Source organism: Ranitomeya variabilis, chromosome 5, assembly GCF_051348905.1.
Source record: "Ranitomeya variabilis isolate aRanVar5 chromosome 5, aRanVar5.hap1, whole genome shotgun sequence".
In the NCBI taxonomy this organism is placed as follows: domain Eukaryota; kingdom Metazoa; phylum Chordata; class Amphibia; order Anura; family Dendrobatidae; genus Ranitomeya; species Ranitomeya variabilis.
In genome coordinates, this window is record NC_135236.1 from 169,765,947 (window position 1) to 169,782,505 (window position 16,559).

The 16,559-nt window shown below is 47.9% G+C and overlaps 1 protein-coding gene and 3 non-coding genes across 7 annotated transcripts in view; 3 read left to right on the plus strand and 1 right to left on the minus strand.

Annotated features, from left to right (window-relative positions):
- Positions 1 to 13,968, minus strand: part of FANCI (FA complementation group I) — a 126,420-nt gene extending 112,452 nt beyond the window's left edge. Inside the window, exons 1-4 of one of the 4 annotated variants that reach the window (XM_077263478.1) lie at positions 13,859 to 13,968; positions 11,228 to 11,329; positions 1,858 to 1,930; positions 1,607 to 1,737 (exon numbers count right to left, since the gene is read on the minus strand). In XM_077263478.1, coding sequence (XP_077119593.1) covers positions 1,607 to 1,737; positions 1,858 to 1,930; positions 11,228 to 11,311 — 288 coding nt within the window. In that variant the 5' untranslated portion in view covers positions 11,312 to 11,329; positions 13,859 to 13,968. Of the gene's footprint in view, positions 1 to 1,606; positions 1,738 to 1,857; positions 1,931 to 11,227; positions 11,330 to 13,647; positions 13,750 to 13,858 lie in introns of those variants that run through there. The other 3 variants (XM_077263480.1, XM_077263479.1, XM_077263481.1) reach the window with 3 other exon arrangements.
- Positions 13,969 to 14,038: 70 nt separating this feature from the next.
- Positions 14,039 to 14,111, plus strand: TRNAR-ACG (transfer RNA arginine (anticodon ACG)). The gene has a single exon. It is a non-coding gene; the product is annotated as a tRNA-Arg (tRNA).
- Positions 14,112 to 14,316: 205 nt separating this feature from the next.
- TRNAR-ACG (transfer RNA arginine (anticodon ACG)) lies at positions 14,317 to 14,389 on the plus strand. Its single transcript has one exon. It is a non-coding gene; the product is annotated as a tRNA-Arg (tRNA).
- A 704-nt stretch (positions 14,390 to 15,093) lies between these two features.
- TRNAR-ACG (transfer RNA arginine (anticodon ACG)) lies at positions 15,094 to 15,166 on the plus strand. The gene has a single exon. It is a non-coding gene; the product is annotated as a tRNA-Arg (tRNA).
- The last annotated feature ends 1,393 nt before the right edge of the window (positions 15,167 to 16,559 follow it).

Below are 16,559 nucleotides of genomic sequence, written 5' to 3' on the forward strand. Positions count from 1 at the left end.
GCTTGCAACCCTCAAAGATTTATCTGATCAACTGTGCCTAAAACAGTGGAATATAATTGCTAAAAATTTTACTTGTGACCCATGCAAGTTAAAGAGGTTTTCCAAGTACGCAGATTAAAGCATTATAAAATTATAAAGCTAGAAATAAACTTTATAATTGACTTGCTGTTAAAACTCTGCTCTGTTGCTGAACTGTCACGTGGCGATAGGACCTCAAGCTCCTTACTTTCTGCTAGTCTGTTCAAAGCACAGAGGAGAGGTTTCTTGTCGGTGCATTGAATGGGTCATCCAGGAGCGAGCTCTGAACAATTATGCCATGGGCGGCCGTGGCCTGTACCACAGGGACAAAGGGGATGTTCGCAGGGAGAGAGCATGTTGCAGGCTCCGCTCTGAACAAGTCATCTTATCTGCTTGTGGCTTTAGCCAGAGGGTATTGTGCTGGGTGCTCAAGTGCGGGATTACATGAGTATATTGCCAGACTCATTGCTCCCCTTCAATAAACTGAGCCCGTGTGGTGCCAGGGTCAGAAAATGTAACATTACTGACTGCAGGACAGAGTCAGCATCGCACATACTATAGTGGGAGGAATGTTAGGACAGCCATAAATCCATGTTCAGATTGTATAGGAGCCACTAGATGTTGCTTTGTAGGTGTAGTTGGTCGGCACTTAGGATAGGAACTGTTCAACTAACCACAATGGTGGCTGCGGGGGGCTTAAGGGGAGCTTAAAATAAAAACTAAGATAACTGGGGGTTTTGGGGACTAAATACAGAGACAGCCACATCGTTTTTTGTTTTGTTTTTTTTTCCCCAGAAAACTCCTTTAAGTGCAATTGTAGTATTTATAAATGTTGCTTTAAATGGTGCATCTGGGACTTTGTGAAAAACAAAGAATGTACCTAAGCACTAACAGGCAGGTAGTTGCTACTTACCCACCTGTTGTGCTCAGCGCCGTTCTTCCCTGGCACAGACCGCTCCTGCTGGCGATTCAGTTGCTTCTTCTGATGTCACACCAATAGAGCGGCGGATTCTTTTCCCCTCCGCTCTTTTGACAAGGTGAGACTTCCAACAGCATTCTGATTGATAGTCGGATTCCCGCTGTCTAACCGCAGGAGCCGACTGTCAACCAGAATGTCGGAGGTCACGCCGCTCGACAGAACACGGCGGAAAAGACGTTAGCATTGGCAGCTGAATCACCGGCAGGAGTTGTTTGTGACCACTATTGTGCTGGCGATGAACGGCGCTGGGCACAACAGGCAAGTAGGTAGCAACTCCTGGCTTGTTAGTGCTTCGGGAAAAACAAAAAATGTACCCGATACCCCCTTTAACTGCCAACTGTTTTGCAGCGTACATAGTACACAATGAGTGGTGAATAATGGCAACTGGCATGTCGCTGCTTATTGGATCTGACATGGCAGAGTGCGTGAGTAGCAGACTTCCATCAGCTATGCCAAGTCTTATAGTATGCCCTAATAAATCTGCCCTGTAAGTCACTAGATGGGGGGCTGAGCTCATATATCAGAATGAAGCTGCAGAGTGAGCCTTTACAGTATCCTACATTCAGCATCCTGACCCTAGAATGGGCCTACAGTGAGTAAGTAATTTACCTCGAGCATTAGCAGGCCCACAATCTCTGCTGCCACTTCCCTCTGCAAATCTCCAGACTCAACAAGTTCTATACAGCGTTTATAGACAGCGACTCTCCTGGAAACCGCGGCTTCTTCAGAACATGGAGACCCTGCACACATACAATGAGTTTCCCATTACTTTTATGAATTAGTACATTTCTGGACGACTGTTTGGCATGTTATACATACAAATCTATAATGCAACTGTAAAACTATTCAAGGACATTTACCTTTAAAAATGGCACGTAGTAGCGCCCCAGATTCTTTTCCATTAACAGCATGTTTCGAGAAGAGCTTCACAAGCTGCAATAAAACATATAAAATTAAATCCGATTTATACAAAGTTCTCATTATTGAAACAGGCTCTGATCTGCAATATTTATAAAACTGAGGAACAACCAAACGGCAGTAAAAGGGTTATTGACCCCTTCAAGACCTTGCCCTTTCCCGTTGTTCACTCCCCTCCTTCCCAGAGCCATAACTTTTTTATTTTTCCGTCAATATGGCCATGTGAGGGCTTGTTTTTTGCAGGACAAGTTGCACTCTTGAACAACATCATTGGTTTTAGCATGTCGTGTACTAGAAAACGGGAAAAAAATTCCAAGTGCGGTGAAATTGCAAAAAAAGTGAAATCCCACACTTGTTTTTTGTTTGGCTTTTTTGCTAGGTTCCCTAAATGCTAAAACTGACCTGCCATTATGATTCTCCAGGTCATTACGAGTTCATAGACACCAAACATGTCTAGGTTACATTTTATCTAAGTGGTAAAAAAAAATTCCAAACTTTGGTAAAAAAATAAATAAAAATTGCGCAATTTTCCAATACCCATAGCGTCTCCATTTTTCGTGATCTGGGGTCAGGTGAGGGCTTATTTTTTGCGTGCGGAGCTGACGTTTTTAATGATACCATTTTGGTGCAGATACGATCTTTTGATCGCCCGTTATTGCATTTTAACCCCTTCACCCCCAAGGGTGGTTTGCACGTTAATGACCGGGCCAATTTTTACAATTCTGACCACTGTCCCTTTATGAGGTTATAACTCTGGAACGCTTCAACGGATCTTGGCGATTCTGACATTGTTTTCTCATGACATATTGTACTTCATGATAGTGGTAAAATTTCTTTGATATAACTTGCGTTTATTTGTAAAAAAAAAACGAATATTTGGCGAAAATTTTGAAAATTTTGCAATTTTCCAACTTTGAATTTTTATGCCCTTAAATCACAGACATATGTCACGCAAAATACTTAATAAGTAACATTTCCCACATGTCTACTTTACATCAGCACAATTTTGGAACCAAAATTTTTTTTTGTGACGGAGTTATAAGGGTTAAAAGTTGACCAGCAATTTCTCATTTTTACAACACCATTTTGTTTTAGGGACCACATCTCATTTGAAGTCATTTTGAGGGGTCTAAATGATAGAAAATACCCAAGTGTGACACCATTCTAAAAACTGCTTGGTAGTTGGGGATCCCCGTTAGGCAGCTTACCCAGAAGAGTGTTAACGGAGTGTGGGGAAGCTGGAGTCCTTCGGTGAGGTCTGGACTGACTACTGTGTATTGACCAGGCAAGTTGGTGATCCCCGTTAGGCAGCTTACCCAGAAGAGGTTAACGGAGTCGGCATGAGGAGCAGGAGCTCCCGTCAGGTACCAAAGAGACTGTTGGTGCCTGTTGTGTTTTATGTGATACAAGTAATGAACTTTGCATAACCCGGTTTATGGCATATTCAATAAACCGCATGGACTGTTTTGTTAGAAAATTGTGCCTGGCTACATTAATCCCGCGCCAAGTGAGTGTCCCCCAATACACTCAGTAAGAAAAGTCTTACATTGTCTTACATGTGGTGGAGAATTTTGGCAACGATCCAGGTGGCACACGTGGAGTTAATTGCTGTGGTAGAGCCACGAAGGTGACAAGCGTCTAGCTGTAACTCGGCGGGGTCACGAAGGTGACAAGCGTCTAGCTGTAACTCGGCGGGGTTACGAAGGTGACAAGCGGCAGCGGTGGAGCCGTGCAGAGCCGTGTGGAGAGTAGCCGCGGTTGCAGCGAGAGGTTCCGTAGCAGCCAGAGCTGCAGTGACAGCAGCGGTGACTTGTGGTTTGCTGCCGGTTATGTGTGACTGCAGCGTGAGATGTGGCAGTGCCAGCAGGTGCTGGTGAAGAGTCGGGGAAAAAAAAAAAAAAAAAAAAGGGACTTTTTTTTTCTGTTTGCAGACTCTTAAAGGGCCAGAGTCACATTAGTGTACTGTATGAACTGGGGTCTGAGTATCGTGGGGAAGTCCACGGGGTGTATCCCAGGGAGGGGACTATCCCTAATTGTGAGCGATGACCCAAACGGAGATGGTTGTCCAAAAGGGGGCGGAGTCCCAAAAAGGGGCGGTAACCCGAACAGGGGTAGTGGCCCAAGAAGGGGTGGAATCCCGAAGGGGGGGTTGAATCCCGAACAGGGGTGGTGTCAAAAAGCAGAGCACTTGTCCAAAAAGGGGTGGCAATGAGTGAGGAGCCACGTCTGTGTCCTTTTTGGCTGAATGGAGAGCGTGTGCAGGGGTTGTCAGACCCGGGGAGAGAAGCGTCTTTTCTGAGAACCCTGCCAGGAAGTTCTGTATCACCTGGGGACACTAAATGTCTTCAGGCAGCCACTCTCTCCGTTACTGCAGCTGATGTTTCCACATACCATGAGGTGGTTGTAGTCCCGAGCTGGCCGTGTCCTATGGTTAAAGGACAAGATTTGGTGACACTGTGGGACTGGTGGAAAACGGGTGAAGTGTTTGTGGATGTTATGTGGAAGGGTGGTAGTATTAGTGAGAATGCGCCCCCTAGAGTTGACAGTCCTAAGGTGGGCGGGACCAAAGAAAATGATAAACGTGCCCAACTTACGGACATGCCACCTGAAGTGTGCCACAATGCGACTGGTAGTGGTCTGGTGGAAAAAATAAGTGGAGCTGACACCCAGACAGAGAGGGACTTGCGGGATCTTCGTACTCTGGGTGGTGACTATGACAGGTCATGGCCAGTAATAGGCGCTGGAGCGGAGTATGACCCTGTGCTAACACACGTACTGACACAGAGAAACGACAGGGCTCCACAGACTGAAGTCATGATAGCGGGGGCAGCCATTCCAGAAGTTGTGACCTGTTTAGGAAGGGACGGCTGGTTCCTGGATGACAGATCAGGTGGTGGTGACTCCCAATCAGACGGTGACGAAAGAGGCAAAGGGGCTGAACCAGTTGCGCCTTGTGAAAATTTGATGGGAGATACGGAAGACCTGGAGTGTGTCAAGTACTCTGAAGTCCCTCTGAATCGGGACGAGGCTAAGGTTGTCACTACTGAAGCCCTAGAGAGGGTTGAACCTGTTAGTGAAGAGATAGGAAGATCTCTGAAGAGGCAGAGTGTGGCTGAGCAAACTGGCCCATCTGAAATAGAGCTGATTAAAGAGACAGTGAAAGAACATGTCGAACGAGAAAGGGTCCTGAGACAAGAGGCTGAGCACAGGGTGAATGAGCTAGAGAAGGAAGTCTCGGAGCTCAGAGGTCACCTGTTAACCTGGCAAGGTGTGAACAAAGCCTTAAGGGAAGATGTGAAAGGGCTCAGAGAAGCATTAAGTGGTCTTCTACAAGAGAAGAAGATGCTGGTCGAAGACTCACATCTGCTAATGCCCATCTTGACCAGGGGTCTGGAAGAGGGTAAAGCTGAAGAAGAGTGGGCATTAAGAGCCGAACGAGATAGTCACCCGGTTGTGGCAGATGTCTTGTCGGAAAGGTCGATGGCAAAACAGGGGCCATCCGTTCCTGAAGAAAGTGAGAATCCACTCGTCAAGTGTGTGATAGATGTACCCGAAGAGGCGCAAGATGCATGTACCGGTGAGGGTGTGCATGAAGCCTTCAAAAGGCAGTAGAAGCGTGTAGTGTGCATTAGGCACTAGAGACGAAACAGTGGTGAGTGACTTAGGTGGGAGACCTGGTAGAAAAAAATGTGGTGACTAAAGATTTGGTGACACAGACAGACTGTGACTTAAGGGCCAAAGCTCAAGGCCTACGTGTTGACCGCTGGGGGCGGGGTAAACCCAACAAGGGTGTGATTGTGAGTGTTGCTCAAAACCGACTGAGACGGTCTTCTCGACTGGTAGGGCAAGGTAGTGTGCGTGACCTGTCTCGAGATTCCAGGTGTTTGACAGGTGTTCAACCCTACAGGTGTGAACAGAGGGGGGGGATATGTGATATATGTGATGCAGTAACCCCTGTAACAGGTAGGGGGCGCTGCATGAACTCCCCAGTATGCGCTTGGAGGAGTGATGGTGAAGAGAGAAAGTTTGGCAGGATTGTGAATGGCCAATATGTGTGTTGCAGAGGAGGTTACTCTGCACTGTCAATCTGATTGTAAGTTGGTCTGCTGGGACCTGTAGTCCCTCAAGAGTTTGTGTTATGTGTATAGTTCTCATGGGAGATTGGCAGGGCTAGTCATGAGAGATGGGAGGGTCAGACTAGCCACACACACACACACACACACACACACACACACACACACACACACACACACACACACACACACACACACACACACACACACACACACACACACACACACACACACACACACACACACACACCCAGGGGAGTGGTTACCAGTATGTAACGTGACCAGGGTGTGGGTCAGTGTTCGTTGTGAGCTCCCTGTGTGTGGAGCTGAGAGGTGTGTCCGGTAGGTCCTGTGTGGTTCCTGTGTATGGACCTGACCGGTGAAGGTGCTGGATCGTCCTAGGAATGACTAGGGTCCTGTGAGCACCTGGAACCGAGGAACCTGATGTATGGATGGTGCTGGATTGTCCTAGGAATGACTAGGGTCCTGCAAGCACCTGAGATGGTTGGTGCTGGATTGTCCTAGGAATGACTAGGGTCCTGCAAGCACCTGAGATGGTCGGTGCTGGATTGTCCTAGGAATGACTAGGGTCCTGCAAGCACCTGAGACCGTGAGACTTGGCTTCGGGTGGCCTGGGTATTGGACGTTCCCGGCTGGGGAAGGACGTCCTGAAGAGTACCCGGACTAGGCCACCAGGCAGGGTCCTGGCTACCTGGGTGTTGGGAGGTCCTGCGAGGTGGACCGGATCCCTGAATAGCACGAGGTGAGGACCGGGATCTGCGGAGCCAGGGACAGTTACTGTGTGGGGAAGCTGGAGTCCTTCGGTGAGGTCTGGACTGACTACTGGGTGCCGACCAGGCAAGTTGGGGATCCCCGTTAGGCAGCTTACCCAGAAGAGTGTTAACGGAGTGTGGGGAAGCTGGAGTCCTTCGGTGAGGTCTGGACTGACTACTGTGTATTGACCAGGCAAGTTGGTGATCCCCGTTAGGCAGCTTACCCAGAAGAGGTTAACGGAGTCGGCATGAGGAGCAGGAGCTCCCGTCAGGTACCAAAGAGACTGTTGGTGCCTGTTGTGTTTTATGTGATACAAGTAATGAACTTTGCATAACCCGGTTTATGGCATATTCAATAAACCGCATGGACTGTTTTGTTAGAAAATTGTGCCTGGCTACATTAATCCCGCGCCAAGTGAGTGTCCCCCAATACACTCAGTAAGAAAAGTCTTACATTGTCTTACAGTACTGTCCACAAATCAGACAGCATGTACAATGTGACAGGTTCCCTTTAAAGGGCCACTGTCACCCCCTCCAGCCGTTATAAACTAAAAGAGCCACCTTGTGCAGCAGTAATGCTGCATTCTAACAAGGTGGCTCTTTTAGTTTTTGGTTCAAGTATTCCCAAAATAAAGCGTTTTGAAACTTATCCAAAATACCTGTCTTTAGCCAGGGAGGCGGGTCCTCACTCCCCAGCTCGAACCGCTACTCTGCCGTCACTCCAATCTTCAGTGGCTTTCGGCGCCGCCCCCTCAGCGCTGTTTACGCTTCAAAACCGGCGCTTGCGCTGTGTACTACTGTGCTGCGCAGGCTCTGGCCGTCTGACGTCCCAGCCAGGCTTGCAGACTGCGCCTGTGCGGGCAGTGCGGCCACCCACCTTTGGAATCCCAGCCCCGCACTGTGTGTTATGCATTATGCACAGTGCGGGGCTGGGATTCCAAAGGTGGGTGGCCGCACTGCCCGCACAGGCGCAGTCTGCAAGCCTGGCTGGGACGTCAGACGGCCAGGGCCTGCGCAGCACAGTAGTACACAGCGCAGGCGCCGGTTTTGAAGCGTAAACAGCGCTGAGGGGGCGGCGCCAAAAGCCCCTGAACATTGGAGTGACGGCAGAGTAGAGGTTCAAGCTGGGGAGTGAGGACCCGCCTCCCTGGCTAAAGACAGGTATTTTGGATAAGTTTCAAAACGCTTTATTTTGGGAATACTTGAACCAAAAACTAAAAGAGCCACCTTGTTAGAATGCAGCATTACTGCTGCACAAGGTGGCTCTTTTAGTTTATAACGGCTGGAGGGGGAGACAGTGGCCCTTTAAGATGCACTTCACAGACTTTCTATTGAGCCCATCTTTATAGTCAGAGAGCAGTGCTCGGCAGAGTGCATCTGACCCGAGGTATATGGGGCTTTAGTGGTGTCCTACCGTATGAAAAACTGCTGTCTACTGTGTTATCCTATTTGTTACAAAAAAATGATATGGAAAAGTATACCACACGGGGGGCTTATGGCTGTTACACAGGTGCCCTGATTGTTCTCTTGGTGCATAGGCAGAACGTGTCCTAATGATGGGATCTGAAGACAGTTTGCTATATGCAGGAGAATGTGTGTACCTGTGTGCATTTCACTGTCTGTGTCAACTTGTAGAATAAACTCCTTATGCCGTATTGGATAGCGAAAAAAACACAGTATATAGATGCTTTCCAGCCAGAGGATCCTCATTTTACAAATGTTCGGCCCATTAAGATTAACAGTTATGTACACACTAGATGGTAGCCTGATTCTAACGCATTGGGTATTCTAGAATATGTATGTAGTTTATTTATGAAGATTTTAGAATAATACATTGAATAAACAGGATTCGGCCGGCCGGGACCAATTAGCGAAGTATGGTTCAAATCCCGCGCCAATTCGCGGCCGGACAGCGCCTGTCGCTGATTGTTCGCGGCAGGCCACGTAGTATATAGCACAGCCACGTAGGATATCGCACAGCCCACGTAGGATATCGCACAGCCCACGTAGGATATCGCACAGCCCACGTAGGATATCGCACAGCCCACGTAGGATATCGCACAGCCCACGTAGGATATCGCACAGCCCACGTAGGATATCGCACAGCCCACGTAGGATATCGCACAGCCCACGTAGGATATCGCACAGCCACGCAGTATATTGCAGCCATGTAGCATATTGCACAGCCCACGTAGTATATTGCACAGCCACGCAGTATATTGCACAGCCACGCAGTATATTGCACAGCCACGCAGTATATTGCACAGCCACGCAGTATATTGCACAGCCACGCAGTATATTGCACAGCCACGCAGTATATTGCACAGCCACGCAGTATATTGCACAGCCACGCAGTATATTGCAGCCACGCAGTATATTGCACAGCCCACGCAGTATATTGCACAGCCCACGCAGTATATTGCACAGCCCACGCAGTATATTGCACAGCCCACGCAGTATATTGCACAGCCCACGCAGTATATTGCACAGCCGACGTAGTATATGGCATAGCCCACATAGGATATCGCACAGCCCACGTAGTATATCGCACAGCCACGCAGTATATTGCAGCCACGTAGCATATTGCACAGCCCACGTAGTATATTGCACAGCCCACGTAGTATATTGCACAGCCCACGTAGTATATTGCACAGCCCACGTAGTATATTGCACAGCCCACGTAGTATATTGCACAGCCCACGTAGTATATTGCACAGCCCACGTAGTATATTGCACAGCCCACGTAGTATATTGCACAGCCCACGTAGTATATTGCACAGCCCACGTAGTATATTGCACAGCCCACGTAGTATATTGCACAGCCCACGTAGTATATTGCACAGCCCACGTAGTATATTGCACAGCCCACGTAGTATATTGCACAGCCCACATTGTATATAGCAATGTGGGCATCATATCCCTGTTAAAAAAAGAATTAAAATAAAAAATAGTTCTATACTCACCCTCCGTCGTCCCCCCGGATCCAAGCGAGGCCTTTACCGATGCTCCTCGCGACGCTCCGGTCCCAAGAGTACATTGCGGTCTCGCGAGATGACGATGTAGCGGTCTTGCGAGACCGCTAAGTCATCATCTCGCGAGATCGCAATGCATGGAGCGGTCACCAGAGCGTCGCGAGGAGCGGGAAAGGCCTGTTCCTGATCCGGGGGGGCGACGGACGGTGAGTATATAACTATTTTTAATTTTTTTTTTATTATTTTTAACATTAGATCTTTTTACTATTGATGCTGCATAGGCATCAATAGACTCTAAAGGTACCTTCACACTAAGCGACTTTGCAGCGAGAACGACGACGATCCGTGACGATGCAGCGTCCTGGATAGCGATCTCGTTGTGTTTGACACGCAGCAGCGATCAGGATCCTGCTGTGACATCGTTGGTCGGAGCTAGAAGGCCAGAACTTTATTTCGTCGCTGATCACCCGCTGTCCATCGCTGGATCGGCGTGTGTGACGCCGATCCAGCGATGTGTTCACTTGTAACCAGGGTAAATATCGGGTTACTAAGCGCAGGGCCGCGCTTAGTAACCCGTTATTTACCCTGGTTACCATTGTAAGTTAAAAAAAAAAAACAGTACATACATTCTGATGTCTGTCACGTCCCCCGGCGTCCACAGGGTTACGCGCTGCTGCTCAGAGCTTCCTGCACTGACTGTGTCAGCGCCGGCCGTAAAGCAGAGCACAGAGGTGACGTCACCGCTGTGCTCTGCTTTACTGCCGGCGCTGACACATTCAGTGCAGGAAGCTCTGGGCAGCAGCGCGTAACCCTGTGGACGGCGGAGGACGTGACAGACATCAGAATGTGAGTATGTACTGTTTTGGTTTTTTTTTACTTTTACAATGGTAACCAGGGTAAATATCGGGTTACTAAGCGCGGCCCTGCGCTTAGTAACCCGATGTTTACCCTGGTTACCCGGGTGCAGCAGGGGGACTTCGGCATCATTGAAGACAGTTTCAACGATGCCGAAGTTGTTGCCCTGATCGTTGGTCGCTGGAGAGAGCGGTCTGTGTGACAGCTCCCCAGCGACCACACAACGACTTACCAACGATCACGGCCAGGTCGTATTGCTGGTCGTGATCGTTGGTAAGTCGTTTAGTGTAACATTACCCTTAGTTCCCATGCATGTTTTTCTCATGTATGAAAAAGCTGTGACAAACAAAGGCCATCAGTAAAATAGAAAATAAACAATTGCTCCCGGCCAGGGGTTGGACAGATATATGCCTGAGATGGATTAGTGAATCATGCATTGAGCAGGGAGTTGGACACGATGTCCCTGGAGGTCCCTTCCAACTCTAACATTCTATCATTCTAAGAAAACCTGTAGACAAACTGCTCCATGCAATAAATAAACCCATAAAACCCATTTAAAACTTCCACTTCCAGTCTATGGTTGTGTTTAGTAATGGACACAGGACCGATTCATGCAGTCAGTATGGAATAGTTGTTCACCTCAGCATCTTTCAGAGTCTGGAGATAACGCTGAAGACCATCAGGTTTCTTCTCAGCAGATAAAGACAATAATTTCTTGTCCATATTGGTATAGACAATAACCTGAAAGAAAAAAATATAGCTGTACTGACTAGAAGTAGCTCACATATTTAGGCCAGTTTCTGTGCTTTATTTCGTGGTGGGGTGTTAAAGCACAGAAGCCTAACATACACTGCTCAAAAAAATAAATGCTGTCTTCCATCTTACCACTGACCATTTTCGGGTTTTATGCTTTTTTTTTTTTTTATTTGTCTTTTGTAATTGTGGTTTTTATATATGACAATAAAGTAGAATATAATTTTGCTATACAGACAAGGGTTATTGATTACCGTATATTAACTTAGTGGTAACTATGGGATTAAATGTTGCTTTTGGGTAACTCTAATAAGTGTAACATGCCCCCTGTGTGTATACCCCTGTACACACCTCTTAGTAACCTGCCACCTGTGTGTATACCCCTGTACACAGCACCTAGTAACCTGCCCCCTGTGAGTATACCCCTGTACACAGCACCTAGTAACCTGCCCCATGTGAGTATACCCCTGTATACAGCACCTAGTAACCTGCCCCCTGTGTGTATACCCCTGTACACAGCACCTAGTAACCTGCCCCCTGTGAGTATACCCCTGTGCACAGCACCTAGTAACCTGCCCCCTGTGTGTATACCCCTGTACACAGCACCTAGTAACCTGCCCCCTGTGAGTATACCCCTGTGCACAGCACCTAGTAACCTGCCCCCTGTGAGTATACCCCTGTACACAGCACCTAGTATCCTGCCCCGTAAGTATACCCCTGTACACAGCACCTAGTAACCTGCCACCTGTGAGTATACCCCTGTACACAGCACCTAGTAACCTGCCCCCTGTGTGTATACCCCTGTACACAGCACCTAGTAACCTGCCCCCTGTGAGTATACCCCTGTACACAGCACCTAGTAACCTGCCCCCTGTGAGTATACCCCTGTACACAGCACCTAGTAACCTGCCCCCTGTGAGTATACCCCTGTACACAGCACCTAGTAACCTGCCACCTGTGTGTATACCCCTGTACACAGCACCTAGTAACCTGCCCCCTGTGAGTATACCCCTGTACACAGCACCTAGTAACCTGCCCCCTGTGAGTATACCCCTGTACACAGCACCTAGTAACCTGCCCCCTGTGAGTATACCACTGTACACAGCACCTAGTAACCTGCCCCCTGTGAGTATACCCCTGTACACAGCACCTAGTAACCTGCCCCCTGTGAGTATACCCCTGTACACAGCACCTAGTAACCTGCCACCTGTGAGTATACCCCTGTACACAGCACCTAGTAACCTGCCCCCTGTGAGTATACCCCTGTACACAGCACCTAGTAACCTGCCCCCTGTGTGTATACCCCTGTACACAGCACCTAGTATCCTGCCCCGTAAGTATACCCCTGTACACAGCACCTAGTAACCTGCCACCTGTGAGTATACCCCTGTACACAGCACCTAGTAACCTGCCCCCTGTGAGTATACCCCTGTACACAGCACCTAGTAACCTGCCCCATGTGAGTATACCCCTGTATACAGCACCTAGTAACCTGCCCCCTGTGTGTATACCCCTGTACACAGCACCTAGTAACCTGCCCCCTGTGAGTATACCCCTGTGCACAGCACCTAGTAACCTGCCCCCTGTGAGTATACCCCTGTACACAGCACCTAGTAACCTGCCACCTGTGTGTATACCCCTGTACACAGCACCTAGTAACCTGCCCCATGTGAGTATACCCCTGTACACAGCACCTAGTAACCTGCCCCATGTGAGTATACCCCTGTACACAGCACCTAGTAACCTGCCACCTGTGTGTATACCCCTGTACACAGCACCTAGTAACCTGCCCCATGTGAGTATACCCCTGTACACAGCACCTAGTAACCTGCCCCCTGTGAGTATACCCCTGTACACAGCACCTAGTAACCTGCCCCCTGTGTGTATACCCCTGTACACAGCACCTAGTAACCTGCCCCATGTGAGTATACCCCTGTACACAGCACCTAGTAACCTGCCCCATGTGAGTATACCCCTGTACACAGCACCTAGTAACCTGCCACCTGTGTGTATACCCCTGTACACAGCACCTAGTAACCTGCCCCATGTGAGTATACCCCTGTACACAGCACCTAGTAACCTGCCCCCTGTGAGTATACCCCTGTACACAGCACCTAGTAACCTGCCCCCTGTGAGTATACCCCTGTACACAGCACCTAGTAACCTGCCCCATGTGAGTATACCCCTGTACACAGCACCTAGTAACCTGCCCCATGTGAGTATACCCCTGTATACACCACCTAGTGCCTGTGCTCAGCTCTACTGGGTGAGGAGTGACGCCCCCTATGCCCGGTAACACTGCACACCGTCCGTAGCCTGAGCACGCTCTATTACGGGGGACAGCACAGGCTGCCGTCAGACATGGAGCCTCCTGGTACCGTGCTCACGTGTCAGTCCCGGCAGCGCTGACTGAGCGCATCCACAGCTTATAACTCTGCGCTTTCTATGACGCCATCACCCCCGCCCTACACCGTGCTGGCTGCTTCATGACGTCACACCCGTGCACACTGCGCTCACCCCAGTCCGGGAACAAGCGGCGCTCAGTCCTAGCGAGGACCCGACCCCAGACACCGGAGAGCGGGCTCTGAATCTGCCGCGCCTGACGTCACTTCCGTCATCAGCACCACGTGCCAACCAGAGAGAACTTCTGACGTGCTCCGGCATTACAGCGCTAGGGGGGCTGCAGGCTGACAGCACGGGCCAGTGGCGCAATGGATAACGCGTCTGACTACGGATCAGAAGATTCTAGGTTCGACTCCTGGCTGGCTCGCAAAACATTTTTCTATTACCGTAATTAATTGGATGTGTGTTTCACATGTGTAACTGTCATATGCTGTTGTATTTACTATTAGTTATAGTATTGTCATTGTAATTTTTTAATTATGCCTTGGTTCCCCATAATTATTACTGACTTTCTGGCATAGTCTCTTCACACTGCACTATGAGACCCCACATTGGAACATAAAACATGCGGAGGGCCAGTGGCGCAATGGATAACGCGTCTGACTACGGATCAGAAGATTCTAGGTTCGACTCCTGGCTGGCTCGTCTCATTTTTCTTCACTGTAATTATCATCTTCCTTAAAGGGAACCTGTCACCCCGTTTTTTAAAGATGAGATAAAAATAGCGTTAAATAGGGGCAGAGCTGTGCTTTACATTAGTGTCTTTTTTGTGCCTTTATTCCCCAGCTATGCTGCTGAAATACCTTTGTAAAGTCGCCGTTGTGGGCTGTCACTCACGCTGGTCTGGTCCTATGGGCGTGGTGACAGCACTGTTTCTCCCCCAGATCTTGCTTATCTGTCCGTTGGTGGCGTAGTGGTGTGCGCATGTCCAACAGCCGAATCCACTGCGCAGCTGAAGGAAAAAGAGCGCGATCTGCGCTATTCCCCTGGTGATCGGTGGGGGCGGCCATCTTCCTGAGGCCGCGCGTGCGCAGATGGAGATCGCGGCGGCCATTTTTCTGAAGCCCCGTGCAGCAGAGCACTCCATCTGAGTGAGACTGTGAGACTGTGCTGATTGCATCCGATGTCATTGATAGAACTTTGCGATATTATTATTTTATATGGTTTTGCATAGTATCTGTTGTTCTATTTCTTCCAGCCATATAGAAATGTTACATTTTATTGATGCTTTTGCAGACAACTGAAAGGCAAGAGAAAAGTATCCGGCACACAGCTAGTTAATGAGCACTTCCTGTGACTCCCACCCTGTACCCCTGCAGGACACAAAACCCAAACTTGCCATCAGTGCGGGGCCAGTGGCGCAATGGATAACGCGTCTGACTACGGATCAGAAGATTCTAGGTTCGACTCCTGGCTGGCTCGCAAACTTTTTTTTTCCCTTAATATATTCATCTCCTTTCATGCTGTGTTTTAGGCTATGTGCAGACGTTTAGGAATTCTTGCAGAAAATTCCTGAGAAAAACCTGAAATTTTCTGCAAGAAATCTGCATGTGTTTTTGATGCGTTTTTGGTGCGTTTTTTTCCGGACATATCCCAATGCATTTTATAGTGGGAAATCCGCAAAAAAAACCGCAAAAATTAATGAACATGCTGCGTTTTTTTACAGCGATGTGTTTTTTTCGCGGAAAAAAACGCATCATGTGCACAAGACATGCGGAATTCATTCTAAATGATGGGATGTATATTGTATGCTTTTTTTGCGGTTTTATAGCGTTTTTATCGGGGAAAAACGCAAAAAAAACGCGAAAAATCAGCAACGTGTGCACACAGCCTTACACTGCCCATCATAACTACTCGACCCAAGGATTCCCTGACATACACTTCCAGCTCATGCCATTTTTCTAAAAACGTGTGACTTTATGCCCTAAAAAGTCACATAGAAAGGTGAAAGACAAAAAATGAAGCACATTTTTACCTTGCACAATATTCATTAACCCCTTCATGACCTTGGGATTTTCCGTTTTTCAGTGTTCGTTTTTCGCTCCCCTTCTTCCCAGAGCCATAACTTTTTTATTTTTCCGTCAATATGGCCATGTGAGGGCTTATTTTTTGCGGGACGAGTTGTACTTTTGAATGACATCATTGGTTTTACCATGTTGTGTACTAGAAAACGGGAAAAAAATTCCAAGTGCGGTGAAATTGCAACAAAAAGTGCAATCCCACACTTGTTTTTTGTTTGGATTTTTAACTAGGTTCACTAAATGCTAAAACTGACCTGCCATTATGATTCTCCAGGTCATTACGAGTTCATAGACACCAAACATGTCTAGGTTGTCTTTTATGTAAGTGGTGAAAAAAAATTCCAAACTTTGCTTATAAAAAAAAAAATTGTGCCATTTTCCGATACCCATAGCGTCTCCATTTTTCATGATCTGGGGTCGGGTGAGGGCTTATTTTTTGCGTGCCGAGCTGATGTTTTTAATGATACCATTTTGGTGCAGATACGTTCTTTTGATCGCCCGTTATTGCATTTTAATGCAATGTTGCGGCGACCAAAAAAAACGTAATTTTGGCGTTTTGATTTTTTTTCTCGCTACACCATTTAGCGATCAGGTTAATCCTTTGTTTTTATTGATAGATAGGGCGATTCTGAACACGGCGATACCAAATATGTGTAAGTTTGATTTTTTTTTTATTGTTTTATTTTGATTGGGGCGAAAGGGGGGTGATTTGAACTTTTATATATTTTTTATTTTTGTATATTTTTAAACACTTTTTTTTTTAATTTTGGCATGCTTCAATAGCTTCCATAGGA